Consider the following 17,383-nt stretch of genomic DNA (forward strand, 5'->3'; position numbering starts at 1 on the left):
GCTCGCTGCTCTCCTGTGCGCTCCGCAGCCCTGGGAAGCATCCCTGTACTGCCGCCACGCTCCTCCGCGGGCCAGACCCAGCCTGGGGCGCCGGGGCCATTCCCGCTCCTGCTCTGCGCTCCGACCCTATCTGGCTCGAGCTCCAAGGTGTGGGCCAGGGCGGGTGCTGAAATCTCCTCTGTTGAGCTTCGGGCGCCGAAGCCCAGAGGGGGGCGGTAGCAGCGTCAGGTGGCTGCTCTGCGTCCCCGCGCGTCGCTCAGTCAGTCCCTGCTGCGCGCTCAGCCCGGACTGGAGCGGGAGATGATCAACACCTCCGCCCCGGCAGCTGCGTCCCCGGGAGCAGCCGGGACTCGGGACCTTGGCAGGAGAAACTGAGATGTGACCCCTCCGACTGCCCATTGCCCTCTTTGGCATCCTGCCTGCTTCTCCCACTTCCTCTCCCACTCCACGGCTCAACTGGACAGCGAGCGTTTGCCTCGATCTCCGGGGAGAGAGGAGCGGCCACCAGGCGCACAGCCGGGCAGAAGTTGGACTCAGCTGGGCAGCGCTGATCCAGCTGCGCCGGAGGGGTAGGCTAGGAAGTGGGAGAGGAAGGCGCAGTAGAGGGTCTGGGAGATAGGGCTTTGAGTGGGCTTTTCCTGCTCCCCCGGCCCCGGGGTCGGGGCAGGGGGAGAAATGCTGAGCCCCCGCCTAGGTGATCGCCGCCGCGACAGCAGCCTCAGCAACAGCTTCAGCATCAGCACCGGTGGGACAGCGACAGCGGGGGCGGCGCAGGCGCACTGTGCCCCGCGGAGCCTGCAGTTCCCGAGCCCCGTGTGCGGCACCGCCACAGTCTGGGCAGCGGCGGCCGGGGGAGCGCTACTACCATGAACTGCCTGGTCCTCCTCCCCAGAGCTGCTCATCCGGGTCGGGCTGGAGACTCAGTCAGGGGACCCCGTCGCCGCCGCCGCGCCCCCTCTTCTTTGGGCTCGATCTTCTCTTCCACCTTTTCCTCTTCTTTCTCCACCTTCTCTTCCTGCATTCCCCCCTCCCCCGCCGCGGATCCTGGCCGCTGCTCTCCAGACCCAGGATGCCGGGGGGCAAGAGAGGGCTGGTGGCACCGCAGAACACATTTTTGGAGAACATCGTCAGGCGCTCCAGCGGTAAGAAGAGTTGCAGTCAGAACACCCCTCCACCTCCATCCTGCCCACCCACGCCCCCCATCCTCCCCGTCCCATCCCTCTCCCAGGGCGGGAGGGGGACGCAGACCGCCCTAGCTGGCGGCTGCAGTTACAAGATGGACCTGACTTTAGGTGGGAGTGGGAATGAGGTGGCAGAGGAAAGTTAGTTGCATCCCCTCCCCAAGACGTACTCTCCCCCCTCCCACCTGTCCAGAGCCCAGAACCGCAGGAAGCCAAGGGGGAGCAGCGGCTAGGGTGTAGGTACATCTGGAGAACAGAGTTGAGTTTCGCTTTGTTGAGGGATATCTTTTTTGTTCATCGTTTCCCCACATTTTTAAACAAGTAGGCTGAAGAGACTGATCAAATTCTTTGAGTTAATCTCAGTGGAAGGGTTCCCTCAAGTTGGGAATGGCTGTGAAAGTGGCTACTTAAGATTTAGTCTCTGGAATGGCTTTCAGGCCCAATGGGCACCTTTGAAAGGAGCCTTGTGTATGAGAGGTTAGCTGGGGTTGAACCTAAGAAAGAGAGTCAGTTCTGGAAAAATGGGAAGGCAATCATTATGGTCAAATTTGTGTTTAAAGTTTTTTTTGTTTTTCTGTTTTGCATTGGTCTGTATTGATCTATATGATATATTTGATTTGACTTAAACAGGAGAAATGTAGAAGGGAAGCAATAGCTACTGTGCTTTTAAAGTAACTGGAGAAAGAATTTTAAAAATGCCATTCTACCTTGCTACTGATGTTAGTGTTTTCTTGCCTTAAAGTGTCTTTGAATTGCCATCCATTTATGCATTCATTTCCTCTAAGATATCGGAATGGGGATGGTTATATATTTCACATTTTAGGACCTTATAAACTTTGCATTTTACTGAAATATACATTTTCTACTTGCTTTCAAATCTTTTATATAATTTTCAATTTTGTAAGATATGTAAAGATATCCTTTAAAGATATGTAAAATATCCTTTAAAGTTTTTTGTTTTTTTTCCTTCAGAGACCTGTTATTATATTTTGAGATCCTTTGCTTGGAGAATTATGAGAAAGACATTTCTGCATGTTGATTACAGTAGATTTTGGACCAAAGCAATGGAAATACTCTATGCAATTCCATAATCATCATTCATTCATTCATTCATTCAGTGAAACAATATTGATTTGGGTGCCTTATACAAGAGACACTCTGTGGGGTCCTTCGGATAAAAAAATGATTAAGACACTTCTGCTCTCAAAAAGCTCCCTCCTTAGTGGCAAGACAGAGGCACACTCAAATGATAATAAATAATTAAATACAATTATGCTCTTCCTGAATTGGTAGATTAGGTTATATTAATTCCTAGGATATGAGCTCTTCTAAAACTAGGCTTGCAAATATTTCCCCTGATTTGGGGACTATATGTAAGTGTCCCAAGGTATTTCTCATCAAGCTCTGACATGGTATTTGGTTTTCATTTGAGGCTTTTGACTTTGTTTCTTCTCATTTGGTCAATGCCTGATACTATACAAGTCTTGAACAGACATTTTTGGGTTCAAAAAAAAAATAGCTAATAGGCCTGATTTAGTGTAAAAAAAACTATAATACTTTTAGCCATTCCAGTGTGATTTCAAATGTGTTTGATTTTTTATGATAATATAAAATATTAAAAAATATATACTATAAATATAAATAAATGGTAGCCAATTTCTATGTTTATACATTACTTTCTTATATTAATATTGTACAGAAACCTAGAGTACAAGGAGATATTACTGTTAAAACAACCAGGTTGGGAAATTTAAAGATTATTGGAATTAGCTATTTAAGGTATATCAGTCTGTTTTTCAGCTCTCTCATCCTCTTGGGTTATTTCAACTCCATGCAATTTGGTCTGTGAGAGGACTTCTCAGAGAAGGCCTTAAAGAATAAAATCTGGAGGCTGTCTATTGCTCTGCGCGGTAACCAGAAAGGAGATGAGAATTCCTTGGCTGAAGTTCACTCATATAGCATCTTTGGTTGAAACTTCTCATACAGACTGGAACTATGAGCCAGTTTGTAGAATATCTTTTATTTCTGATACACCATGAAATTAAGACTTACCTTATGTGGCTTAGAAAGAGCTGCTTCCGTTGCCTCCATTTTAAATCTACCATCCAAGTCGATGAAGGTTTTATCTGTTTTACACTTCATGTTATAATTGCTTCACTGGTTTAATGTTTCTTTCCATGGATAGCACCAAGTACAAATGAAAATTTATCTGTTTTTGCATTTTAAGTACCACCTCTAATTGCTTATGGCTAACTTTTTTTTTTTTTTTTTTTTTTTTTTTGCGGTACGCGGGCCTCTCACTGTTGTGGCCTCTCCCGTTGCGGAGCAACAGGCTCCGGACGCGCAGGCCCAGCGGCCACGGCCCACGGGCCCAGCCGCTCTGTGGCATGTGGGATCTTCCTGGACCGGGGCACGAACCCACGTCCCCTGCATCGGCAGGCGGACTCTCAAGCACTGTGCCACCAGGGAATCCTTGGCTAACTTTTAATACCACTACTCAAAACCTCTGAGCTTTGTTTGAAATGTGTTAGATATTTGAGGAAAGTGTACGAGCATGTGTATGTAATCAATAACGGAAAGTCTCAGTGCCACTTGTACAGGAAGAACCTCAGAAATTGAGAATTACAGTACTAAATTTCTCTACACATTTATGTGTGAGTATCCCACACTTGTTGCCATTTCTATATGATTTGGCAGAGAAATAGAAAAATTCATTCTGAGAAATTGAGATTAACAGAAAATTCCCTTCAGGGTTCTCACAGATGGATTGAGTTTGTCACCGTGAAGATTTCATTATTCACTAACTTAACAACATTGAAAGTGAAGTACTGGCAGAGCTTTAGTGGAAAAGAAAAGAGGCAGCACTCCTAATACAGCTAAGACTTGAAGAAGATGGGTTACTTTTACCCCATGAAGTGCTTCTCTTTCTGATACAACATCATTTTCTTCTTATGAAAATATCAGATCTTTTAGTGAGAGTGGGAGTAGAAGCATATCTAGAGATACACACAGATAAACATACAGACAGGTATCTACCCAGACACAAAGGTAGATGCAGAGGAAGTAAACTCTCTCTCTGTCTCACACATAGAAAGAGCAAAAGAGAGATGTAAAAAGTAGCAGAAATACAAGGAGAGAGGGAAGGAGAGAGAGGGAGGGAAGGAGTGTGGGAGGGAGAGGGAGGGGGAGAGATAGAAAGAGAGAGAGAGAGAGGGAGAAAAGGAGGGATACTAGATATGAAAGGGCAATGGACACCAAGAGAAAACGTCAAGCTTTTATTTGTCCACGGTGATCACTAATGAGCTGAAATCTCAGCAAATTAGAAATCTGTCAGAAAACTTATTGATGCAGAAGAAAAGAGCAAGAAGTGTGGTATATTTGGGTATAGCTTTTAAACATGAGGATATCCTAATAAAGTTCCAAACTCCTCAGTTGCAATTTCCCAGAATAACAGTGCTGTATTCTTTGCCTTAGAGTAGCACTGTAGCCTATTTGCCTTAGAGTAGCCTATTTGCCTTAGAGTAGCCTATTTGCCTTAGAGTAGCCTATTTGCCTTAGAGTAGCACTGTAGCCTATTTGCTGTTATTTTACACCTCTTGAGATTGGCTTTTTATTTTCCTTGGTTAGTTGACACAGTCTGTTATGGGAAAACATTTCAAATTGTCACTGGTGATTCAAAGTCTATAAAATAAAATAATGAGGGCCATTGAGTAGGATGGATACAAACATACTTTATAGCCAAATCCCAGAATAGTAGAATAGTAGAAGACGAGGGCCATTGAGTAGGATGGATACAAACATACTTTATAGCCAAATCCCAAAATAGTAGAAGTAGGGAATTCCTCTCTTTAGTTTTAAGATAAAAGATAAGATCATTTTTAGACAAATAAAAGTAATTACAATCATTTTTAACATGTGATTCTAGTAGGTATAGAGTACACATTATTACTCCAAGAAATTGTAAAGGTCAAAAGCATAAATGCAATAGCAAGGTTTAGATAACGTTTTTGGCTAGTAGAATCAAAATATGTTGCTAGGAAGGGAAAGTTTGGGAACCATGTGGTGGGTTCATTAACTGCGTGCAGTGTCTCATAGGAGGCCCCCGTCCAAAATGCCTACTGACCGAATCTGTGTCTGGAACATTATCAGGCCATCTTCCCTTATTTAAACCTTGCACAGTATTTATGCAAGCTATTCACCAATATATTTTGGGCCATAGGGAGCAGTACACTTATGAGTAGAGGGTAGGTACCTGAAAGAAAGCAACAGTTTTTTAAGACTTTTAGGTAGAATTTTAGATTAAAACAAAACAAAACAAAACATTTCCAAGGCCTTCAATCTGATTATTGCTTTGGGCAGTACATTTTATATATACGTTGTCTTTGATTCCTTAACAAATAGGCAGAAATGATTAGTTTGGGTGACAGTAAACCTGGTTGCCATCTCGAAAATTTTTAACTATAAAAATAACGTCTTTTAAATTAGAATTAACTGTTCTTTAATATTTTAAACATTATGAAAAACTAGAAATGTTTTTCTCTTTAGAGAAAAAAGGGGCCCAGGAAAGAAGAAAACAGAAAAGGCAGTATTTTATGAACCACTTAACCTTCAAGAGACGAAGTCGAGTGTGCTCAGTTACCATTTTGCCTGAAATACCTGCTTGCACAAGCACTTCCTTTACTCAGTGCTCTTACCTATAGGAAAATCCAGAATCATTTTTATGCTATAATTAATATTTGTAAAAACTAAGATCTTAAATGAGAACCTATAGGAGGGGCAGTAAGGGAACTAGTGATTTAAAAACAAAACAAAAAAGAAATATTAACTCATAATTCTCATCCAATTAAAAAAATTGTGGAAAACAAATGGATTATTTTGGGGTTTTTTTGGTATCGAGTACTTGATATTTTTTCTTGGAAGATCTAAAATACTACTCAGGAAATGTTGATAAAACCACTTAGAGTTTTTGAAGCTTTGGTTTACCCAGGTCTTATAATGTATCACTTTTACCTTTAAAATATCATAGAGATTGAAATTATACTGACCACTTCCTAAATTATATTTATAAGTAAGCCAGAGGATTGTCCCTTGCTTTAGAGTCCACACTGCCTTGTATAACAAATGCAGTACTTTGTGGACTAGAGAGTTGCTTGTCCCAGGACATTCTTGTGTCCACTAGAAATTGCTCTGTTTGTTTATCTTTTGCTTGATTCCAGAAGCAGAGTATATAAGAAATCCACGTGCCTAGCCATCTGTCAACTGCCCTACTAAAAGAAACATAAAACAGTATTTTTGTTAATAGAAGGGAGTGGCTATGATTGTTCTAACTGACGGTGACTGAGTACATTTCTATAAAGGAGTCTTTTATTTTAGTCAATATTTATCTTTTACTTTCATTGTTAATAACAGCTGCTTGGTAGCATAGAGGAACAATGCTTCCCACCTTCTCTCCAGTGTCTGGTCTAGGAAAAGTTGTACCGTTCTCCAGAGTGCTGTAGTTACCATTCACCACAAGAGGGCACTATAGGTTCTGCCACAGGTGAACTAAGTAGTTAATATCTTTCTGTTTCTCTTTTCTGTCCTTTTCCTCAAGTTTGGGGGTTAAAATCAACGCAGTTAGTTCTTACTCTTGGCAGAAAATATCTAAAACACAAGACATATAGGAAAGTGAAACGAAGAAAGGAATTGCAATCTTATATTAGTTGAAGGTGACCTACGTTTTGTGACTGAATGTGGTATTAGTAAAAACAGTTTATGGAAACAAATTCAAATAAATTTTAGACTAGTAGAGTATTTACTTTGGCAGATGAACAAAATTTTATTGTAACAAATCATCTCAGTGTGGTGACAATATGTATGAAATATAAAGTTTTGCAGAATAATAATGTATAAATAATGTTCATACCAGAAGGATGAATATATATTTTCTATTTCAACAAAAATTTTCCTCATCAGATGTCTTGATATAATTTTGATTAAGTTGGTGAAGCAGAATCAGTTCGTGACAGTGCTTTGATCTTATTAAAAGATAGTTTACAGATTTACAGTTACTTACCTAGGGTATTATATGATTCTAGTATTTTGATGCTATCCAAACTTTAAAAATAAAATACAGAGCTAAAGTAAATATTCCTCAAAGTTCTTCAAATTTATTAAACTCTCAAAAAAATATGATTGGAGACATATTACTTTAAGAGGTTCTATTTCCTGTCAGTCATTGAGTCTGAATCTTGGTTTTAGGGATTTTTTTCTTTTTGGTAGGGTTAGAAACCATATTTTGAGAGATGCTCTGAAATGTCCCAAACAAAATCATTTTTAATGGGAAAAATTAAAGTATGCCATACAGCACTTTTATGAAGAACAGAGGTACACAGTGAAATCAAATGAACGTAAATAACAAGTCACAAAACCAGTGGTAATTATTGTTGCAGAAATTGAGGTCAAAGAAAGTAGTCTTGATGTGCTGTAAGAAATGGACATTTGTAAAACATCTTTCTTTACTCATAGAATTTTAAAAACTCCAGTCATATGTTCTCACCACACACACAATAAAAGAAAACACTAGCTATGTGAGATGATGGACATGTTAATTAGCTTGATTGTATATGTATATCAAACCATCAAGTTGTACACTTTAAATATATACAATTTTTTTTGCGGTACGCGGGCCTCTCACTGTTGTGGCCCCTCCCGTTGCGGAGCACAGGCTCTGGACACGCAGGCTCAGCGGCCATGGCTCACGGGCCCAGCCGCTCCGCGGCATGTGGGATCTTCCCGGACCGGGGCACGAACCAGTGTCCCCTGCATCGGCAGGCGGACTCTCAACCACTGCGCCACCAGGGAAGCCCTAAATATATACAATTTTTATTTGTCAGTTATACCTCAACAAGGCTGAAAAAAAAAATCCTTAGTGTGTTCCACTAAATACCCTAGCTTAATAATGTATGATATAACTCCTTTTCATTATTGAAGAATGACTAAAAAGAGAAATTTAAATAGTCTCATTTTATATAATGTAGAAGTTTTAGTATTGGAAAGGCTTGGTCTTGAAAGATACTTGATCAAATGAAGGCTGTGACAATATTGTCACATATATCAGTGTGTTAGACATTATTTTAGTATTTGGTTGTTTATGGATACTGTTACTAATACAGAGAAATATTTGTGTACATTCTAGATAGTAGTTTTGTGATATGTTAAGTTTTCACATGGGAAAAGATAGGAAAAGTAAATAAAAAGTGAAATAGTTTATAAAGGAAGAGTGGTTGAAAAGCTGCTTGAAATTTTATTGAAATGGATTTCTTTCTTTCTTGGGTATGGTCCTATCAGAGAAAGATAAGTACAAAATCCTATTGATTTCACAAGTTATATGATTTGAGATCTGAGCTTAGGTGCACAATCAGCAGTTTCTAGAGGTAATGACAGGTAACTGGGAAGTTGTGGAAGTGTTGGTATATGGACTAAGCTTCTTGAGGATATGGGTTATACCTTACACATGCACATAGCACTAAGTACTAGTTGAATAAATGGTTTTTTTGCTATTGCCTCCTAAACTAACCAAGTCTAGAATTGATTTTTTTCTAAAACACTGCTGATTAAATCTATTAAGTAAGCTTGTGTCAGTAATTGTATTGTTTAAAATAGTTAGGTAACTAATGTGTATATCTGAAAATGGACACCACATTGTACAGGGAACATCAGATGGGACTTATGAGAGCATGAGAGGTGAATGTGTATGTGATCTCACACTCATCTCTTATTCCAACTTGATGTACAGCTGAAATATTTCCTATCATTTTTGTTCTAATCTCCAAGGGCTTAGAAGATAGATTTTTATACAGGAAATAACTGTTTAGAAATTTGTTGATCCTAATTATTGTTTCAAAAACGATTTTGCAGTTAGGAGTTATGGATGGTAAGTTTTATCCTTGGGAATTGATCCGTACCAGTTGATGTATCTTCTGAGTGAGTTCTGCCTTGAGAAGCAGCTTGCAGTCCTGTGCACTATCCAGAGGAAGAGGCAGAATAGATTTTGGCTTTTTAGAGGCTGCATGGCCAGCCTCAGATCACCAAGTTTAACTGAAAATCTAGCAACTCACTTAGATTGAGGGCAAATTTCATCTTTATCCTGATCTTTTCTGTAAGCCTTGTCTGTCTGCTGGCATATTTTTGATTGGGGACAAATTATAGCACAATGAGTTTATTTTCACATATTTATGGCGTTGAGAGAATAGAAGAATTTTTCAATGAGGGCTAAATAATCCCAGAATAAACTCCCCTAAAAATAACTCCCATCCTTTTGCTTGGTGTTCATACTCTTTCTAGTTAATCATTCACTAATTCAACATACATTGTTGAGTGCCCACTATGTGCTAGGCTCTGATCTAAGCACTGGGGATGCACATTGAACACAATGATAAAAATAACATTTCTCCTTTTTTTTCTTTCTTTCTGTGAGGGGCAGTGTGCACACTGGTTAGGCACCATAGGTTCTGGAGGCTTGCATTAAAGTCCTGGCTCTGATGCTTACTAGCTCTGTGACTTACTTATCTATACCTAGTTTTCTCCTTTGCAAAATGCAAGTAATAAAAGTGCCTTAGCTTACGGTGTTGGAGTGAGGATTAAATGAGGAAATACATGCAAAGTACTGAGAACAGTGTTTGGCACATAACAAGCACCATATCAGTATCAGTGTGGTTAGTTATTGTTATTAGTTAGATGTTTAAAACTTTGAATGCACCATCTGTAGCTGATGCCTTTAATTCTTGGTCACCATTTCCTTTTGCACCTCTTTTCAATGGATTTCTGTCTAAACCTTAATGTTGAAACTTCTAGAAGTTTACAGGTGAGCATTCTTCTTGTGAATCCAAAAACCTTTTGTTTGTCCTTATTTTTCTGGCTCTGTAGGATTTAAGACTCTGCTCCCCTGCCCTCTCCACACAAGTTCATCTTTTGGCTTTCATGACTTTTCACTTTCTCCTGCCCTTTTCCCTTCCTTTTTCTATACCCTTTCTATTCCTTTTCTATCCCCCTTTCCCCTCCCCTCTCCTCCTCTTTCCTCTCCTGAAGGATGGTTGTCATTCAGGTTTAACCTTCAGCTGTCTTTCTTACATCTTTACCCTCCTTTTCAGAGCAAGTTTGTCCTCGGTCATAATTTAAAATGTATCCTTTCTGTTCTCCAGTCCTGTATTTCCAGTGGCCTATAGAATTTCTCTTGTACACCTCACAAGTTATCTAAAACTCAGTGTGGCTAGAGAATTGAATTTATCATTGGTTTTGGCTTCAAATAGACTTACTTTTTTGGTATTTCCCCATTTCTGTCAGAGGTGTCTTTAATATTTTACTCTTTAGTCTAGACATCTTAGGGTCATTTTTGGCTTCCCACTCAGTGTAATATTAGTCTTACTTGCTAACCAGATTACTGATCCCTAGGGGTAAGAATTTTGCCAAGTAGTTTTTTCTTACCCTTTATAAGCGCTGTGTGCCGAGTGCGTGAATTCCTGCCCGTTCACTCTACTGACTCAGGGCATGAAACATGTCCGTTACCGATATCATATACAGCCAGTGTGTATAGGTATGATAGGCCAAAGGAGGAGTAACAGGTTGAAAGAAGAGTTGCCTCACTACTGGGCCCAGAAACAAAAGATCTCCTCTGAGAGTGAGGAATGAAAGGTGTGATACATTCTCCTTGTTCATTCCCAAGCAGCTTCTTTTTCTACTAGAGCAACCATCGTCAAGGTAAGTGGTCCTCTTTCTGGAACTCTGTGGGGCAGAGAACAGTGCTCTCAACAGAGCAAAGGCATTTCCATCTTGTCTTGACACAGACTTCCGTCCTGACTCTAGCCATTACTCTTGGTGACATCCTAGGGCTCTACAGGATTGTAGTAACTACCTTGTGGGTTTGCTGGGAAGATTCAGCAAACCCACAAATGTAGCGGATCTTGCACTGTGCTTCATCATAGCAAGGGCTTAATAAATATTCACCTGTTCCTATTTTCTCTGAGGTGGGGAGATATACTTTTTTTTAACCTGAAGAAAGCAAAGTATTAAATAGTTAAGGCTTTCCTAAGTCTTAAACTGGTGGATCTGAGACTAAAGGCATTTGGATTCACTTTACCAAGGGCTTACTTATTTGGAGAAAAAACCCAAAACAAAAACAAACAAATAAACACCACTCTTTCCCCCAACAAAAAAAGCTACTACTTAACAGTCAAAGAAACATCAGTTCTTTTTACCTCAGTAATTGGCAGTGCTTGGAGAAGCTGAAGAAGGCAGAAATTCAGCCTCTTTTTGTAACTGGCTCAGTGAAATGGCCAAAGGAGAGAAATGAATTGAATTTGTGGTCTGTGTCTTTCCCTTGAACATTAGCTCCTAATGCATAGATAGTAGAAATTAAAAAAAAAATAGGACAAAGCTTTAGAAAATTAATCGGATTGTAAATGCATTCAGAAAAGCCTCACTTCTATTTTTTCTACCAGGTGTGGAGCTTAGACTAGTCTTTTAATTGAAATTCTCCATTAGTTATCTTGCTATTAGTGTTTGATTGCCTTAAAAGGTTAACTTCAAAGAAAATAGAATCCCTTTAGAACAGCTGCAGTTCATTTGCAAAAACAGGGTTTGCTTATTTGCAAGATTGAAAAATGATGCTTAAACATTAAAAATGTAATACTTTATTCCCCCTGACAAACATATCTTGACTGATTTAGCTTTTATCCAAGATTATATAACTAGTGAATGTTTTAAGTCCTTAGGTATTTTAAGAAATATCATTGTAATGAAATTCAGTAAAAACTTGTTCTTATCTACAACAGGGTGAAGGTTTTCTGTTGTACTATGAGACTGTGAATCTCATAGGCCATTATTGCAGTTATCTTTTACTTTTAATGATTCTGACAAGTATACTTTTTAGAAACACATCTTTCATGAACAAAATACCAGTGATTAAAAGTAGAAAGTTTGAATTGTTGAACATTTGTGTGTGTGTGTAGAAATATTTTCTATAACAAAATTGCTATTATTCCTACCATTAGAATTTCAGGAATATAAGTTAAAGTATCTCATGAATTCTGAACCACTTTGGCTAGATGGAAAAATGATGAATTTAATGCCATCAAAGAAACACAGAAACTTAAAACTGTACCTTTGATCTTGAAGGAGATGAAAAGTGAAGGCATATTTTTATCTTTGATGACAGCTGAACAAGTTTGAATAAATTAACAGATATTTTTTGCATATTTCCAACTTCCACAGTGATGGTCTTCTTAATGTTGCCAATTATTATATAATAATTAGTCTCATTGTGGAATGAGACAGGTGCAAAGTGTATGTGTCTACACACACACGCACACACGGGCACACACACACACACATTTCCTTGATATAGAGCTGTAGGATAAAGGTGTATTTGTAAGGACATGAAACATACCAGTTTTATATTCTGTTATTGACATAGTAGAAGTGAGTAATGAACCTACCAGAAATCAACATTGTGGATGTGGGCATGATATATAAATTATTTATGCTTTTGTTTAGCTGTGTGTGCCAGGATTTTATTCAACCCAAATAAAAATGTGCTATATGTGCCTCAGGGATGGTTCTGCTGTTACTGTTCTCTGAAACTTAAATATATCTATAGATATCACTCACCCACTTAAGACAAGTTTAAAAAGTAATATATGCTCCATGACTTAAACTCACAAGTTTCCAGAGTTCAGGGAAATCTGTGTCGGAACACCTAATTTTAATTTTTTTACAGAATTGTCAGTTCTTTGAAGAAAAATACCTAGCATAATTCTTATCTATATTCTTGACAGTGTCTAGCATTGCTGTAGTAATTATTTATTGGCCGTATGACTTTACATAGGAATAAGAATTTTTATATTTGATCATTCAACAAACTTTTGTGGGTATACAGTGATGAACCAACAGACATCATCCCTGCCCTCATGGAACTTGGAGTCTGGTGGGGAGATAGACGTTCAACAAACCCAGACAAAATATAAATTACAGACTGTGGCAAGCACTTTGAAGGAAAAAGGGAGGGTGCTGTGATCGAGTGTAACAGAAACTAATTTGGATTGGGAGATGGTGTCAAGGAAGACATTTCTAAGGAAGTAGCGTTGAATTGAGGCCTAAAGTAAGAGGTAACTAGATGATGAGTGGGCAGAAGAATATTTCAGGCAGAGAGAAAACATGTGAACCATGTGAAGCTTAAAAGCCAGTGTAGTTGGATTGCAGTGGGCAAAAAAAGAGGAAGGCGGGAAACAAGGGTGGAGAGACAGAGGCTTGACTATTCCGGATGAGGCTTTTGCATTGTATTCCAAGTGCAGTGGACAGATCTCCTGGCCACAGGGGACACTTGCTGTATAACAGCAAGTTGGGTTGGAGGGAGGAACGGTGACAGTAGGGGACAAGCCAGGAGACTGTTGCAATTGTCCACGCAAGAGATGATGGTGGGTAGGCCTGGGAAGTAGCAGTAGAGAAGGAAAGAAGTGGATGCCTCTGCTGGTAGAATTATTAGGGTTTAGTGTTGAATGGGATGGCATGAATGAAGAGGTGTGAAGGATGACTTTCAGGGTTTTGGCTCAAGCATCGGGCATAGAGAGAGGTAAGGATGGAGACGAAGAAGACTGAGATGGAGAAAACTGGGAGATTGCCAGGTTTGTAGTGAAGGTCTAGAGATCACCTGCATTATCACTTTGTTATCTAGCTCCCTTTTCATTCCCTTGAAGTAAATAAGAATGCAGCCAAAGAGAGCTTAGTTCAGTGAGACTGTGTACAGAGGTGATTTCTGTATTCTCCTTACAGAGGTTCAGAAGAGTATCACAGGCCAGATAATTGGCTTGGACCGTCTGGTTGTTCTTGTGGCTTAGAAATATGTAACTTCAAATTTTAACAGGAGGCTAGTTCAGATGAGAAACAAAGTAAATTTTTTTGTGTGTGTATGTATATATGTTTCCGAAGTAGGTTTTTTAAATTCAGGTATAGTCGATTTTCAATATTATATCAGTTTTAGGTGTACAATATAGTGATTCAAAATTTTTATAGGTTGTACTCCACTTACAGTTATTATAAAATATTGGCAATATTCCCTGTGCTATACAGTATATCCTTGTAGCTTATTTATTTTATACACAGTAGTTTGTAGCTCTTAATCTCCTACCCCTCTCCCCACTGGTAACCACTTAGTTTGTTCTGTCTATCCAAAGTAAAATTTTGAATAAAACCAAGATTCCCAAACCAAATCTAACTTTATAATGAATATTTGACAATCAGCATTGTTGAAATACCCTCTTCAGTACTTTTTAGAAAACATTAGTGATTGTTGCATGAGCTTCATTGTGTTGTTGCTTTTAAGCTCCAAATTTCCATTCTTGGCCACTGATTTTTGGAATGTGAATTCTTTAGCTCTTTGAATCAGAGAATTGCAGAGGGTGGGGTAATACTTGGAACTGTGAGCACCTGCACTCAAGTCCTTCTCTCATGGAGGCCCTGGGGTTCTGCGAGAGTGGCTGGAAATAGCCCTTAGCTCAATTTACCGGTTTCTGCCTATACTTCACCTCTGCTGGAGGAGGTCTATGCCAGGGTTTTAGGGCTTTCAGAATAAGGGTGATGATTTCTGGGTGGTGTGCTTCTCCAAGGTTAGGATTAAATGAATATAATGTGAGGGAAAATCTGGTTGACTTTTCTCAGAATCAGCACTAGACCTTGGAAAAAGAATAAATTAGTGAATGTGTTTTATTCAGCGTGTTTGGTTTCTTTCTGTGAAGTCCTTTCTTTTCTCACCTCCATGTCTTTGTTCTTCCTCAGTACTCTAGAATTTTTTTGTGCCTTAGGACTTCTTAAAATATCTGAAAACTTCTCTGTGCTTGTGCTTTGAAATACTTCCCTCTAGGGTAATTTGCATAAAAAAGATGAGAGGAAGAGAGAGAGGTTTAACCCCCAAAAAGGTGTTCCACACTTGTTAATGTCCATGGAATTTCTGGATCAGAGAATGGGGTAGTTTTCATAAGAACAAATGAAACGAAAACCTAAATAACCATCTAGTCATGCCAGATACAGGTAGTGTTGGAACAGCTCAGAGGAAAAGATTATTTTCCTGGAATTGCTATAGAAAGGAAGAATACATGCTTTTATATTGTTTTCATTGACTGAATATAACCTTTCTTCTTCCAGAAACTTCTGCCAGCAGAATTATTGACTTCATGGTTTATATGTGATCTCCTTTAGGAATGGGATTAATATGTAGTGGTATTAAATTGTAGTTACTTTCCTTGATATCTGAAGAAATACCACTGTAAAGAGGAAATGCTTCCTTTATATTAAACGAAAACAAAAGTTTAAACAGCAGTTCAGAAATACAGTGATGAAATAGAAAGTCTTAGACGGTGAGGCCTAATTCTGTCTTTCTCCCCCACTAGATGCCCTTTTCCTATGTTTGCCAAGTCCTCTAACTTCCCTGGCCTGCTTTCCATACTTAAAAGGAAGAAAAGGATGCACAAGATGAGTGTAGTCATGAGCTTGGGGAATCACCTGATGATCTCACTAAAATGCAGGTTCTGATTCATCAGGTCTGGAGTGGGTCCTAGGTTCTGCTTTGTTAATAAATTCCCAGGTGATACTGGTTTACACTTTGAGTAGCAAGGTACGAGAACAAAGTTTCCCAAACCTGGCTGAAAAGGAGACTGACCTCTGAGGCTGTATTTTTGTGTTCCAATCCTAGGGAGTCAATTCGGTGTGTCTGCATTAGAATTTAGCAATCTGTAGATTCTATTGCAGCTGCCAGCATTTAGGCATTATTGCAGTAGATCAGGGCTTCTCCACCCTGGCTGCATATTAGACCACATGAGAAGATTTAAATAACTTACGCCTGGCTCTCACTCCAGATCAATTAAAACTAACTCTTTGGGGCCTAGAACGAGTAACTCCTGTGGCCCCCTCCAATTCTCCTCAACCTCCATCCCAATCGAATGAATAGTCAAAATTGAGAAACACTCGTAAGGATCCTAGTGGGCATTTTGAATTAGGGGCTTGCGATTTCGTTTTTGACCTTCTAACACTTGAGGAAAAAGTGCTTGTTTTATTTCATGTCCATCTCTGAGAGGATACTCGATGGTCTTGAAAGAATATAATAAGATGTTTTAAAGCCTCAAGCCCTTGCAGAGATCCGTTTGAGAGTTTGTCCATGTGTAGGATTATTGCTTCTGAAATGTTTTACTGGACTACTGCCACCTGGTAGGGATAATTACCCAATTCTTAGAGCCCTCATACAGGAACATCTGTGTATTTAAAACATTTGGACATGATTGTTTAGAAACATCATCAAGGACTGAAACAGTCTGAATCCCAAAGAAGGTTTAATTTTTCAGAATTCATGGCTGTTGCTGTGCTAAGAGCTGTGAGGACAGATCAGAACTGGTTTCCCTAAGCTTGGCTGATGAATGTCAGTGTATTTGTGCTGCTATTACAAAATGCCATAAGTTGGGTGGCTTATAACCAACAGAAATTTATTTCTTACAGTTCTGGAGCCTGCAAGTTCAAGATCAGGGTGCCAGCATGGTCAGGTTCTTTTGAGAACCCTCTTCCTGATTGCAGACTGCTGGCTTCTCAACGTGCTCTCATCATTATTATAAGGGCCCTAATCCCAACCATGAGGGTCTCCATCCACACGATCTCATTGAATCCTAATCAAATCTCAAAGGTCCCACCTCCTAATACCATCACGCGAGGGGTAGAGTTTCAACATATCAATTTTGGGAGGACACAGGCATTCAGTTCATAACAATGAGGATGATGATGGTTACTAAGAATTCTGGGCAATTTCTTTAATGACTTTATGTGTCCAAAACTTCTGAGCTGGTCTTGCTTTCTAGATTTGCAACTATTTCCTTTGTAAAGAAGTTATCCTTCAGTAAGTGTATTGCTTTTCCCTGCCATGTTTTAAAGCCAAAGGGAATTAAAATTTTCTGGGAAGCAATTTTAATTACTCTGCTATCTTGTTCTTAATATTTGTTAATAATACCAGATTTCATATTCACCAAAACAATAATTTTTATGACTATAGGGAAATGGAACAGTTGTGTGAATATTTCATATACACATACTGCGTTTCAACTAACAGACAAGTTTCCGAAAGAAGCTCCTGGACAATTTAATACTGAGCAACTTCCCTCTAATTTAGCTTTTAACATTAAAAAAATCTG

The 17,383-nt window shown here is 39.4% G+C and overlaps 1 protein-coding gene across 1 annotated transcript in view; it reads left to right on the forward strand.

The window, feature by feature from the left end:
• The first annotated feature begins 309 nt into the window (after window positions 1-309).
• Window positions 310-17,383, forward strand: part of KCNH5 (potassium voltage-gated channel subfamily H member 5) — a 333,597-nt gene continuing 316,523 nt past the window's right edge. The window contains exon 1 of the mRNA XM_067733914.1: window positions 310-1,142. Within this exon, the coding sequence (XP_067590015.1) occupies window positions 1,070-1,142 (73 nt within the window). The 5' untranslated portion in view covers window positions 310-1,069. The remainder of the gene's footprint in view (window positions 1,143-17,383) is intronic.

The sequence above is a fragment of the Pseudorca crassidens genome, chromosome 1, assembly GCF_039906515.1.
Source record: "Pseudorca crassidens isolate mPseCra1 chromosome 1, mPseCra1.hap1, whole genome shotgun sequence".
NCBI classification, from domain to species: Eukaryota; Metazoa; Chordata; class Mammalia; order Artiodactyla; family Delphinidae; genus Pseudorca; species Pseudorca crassidens.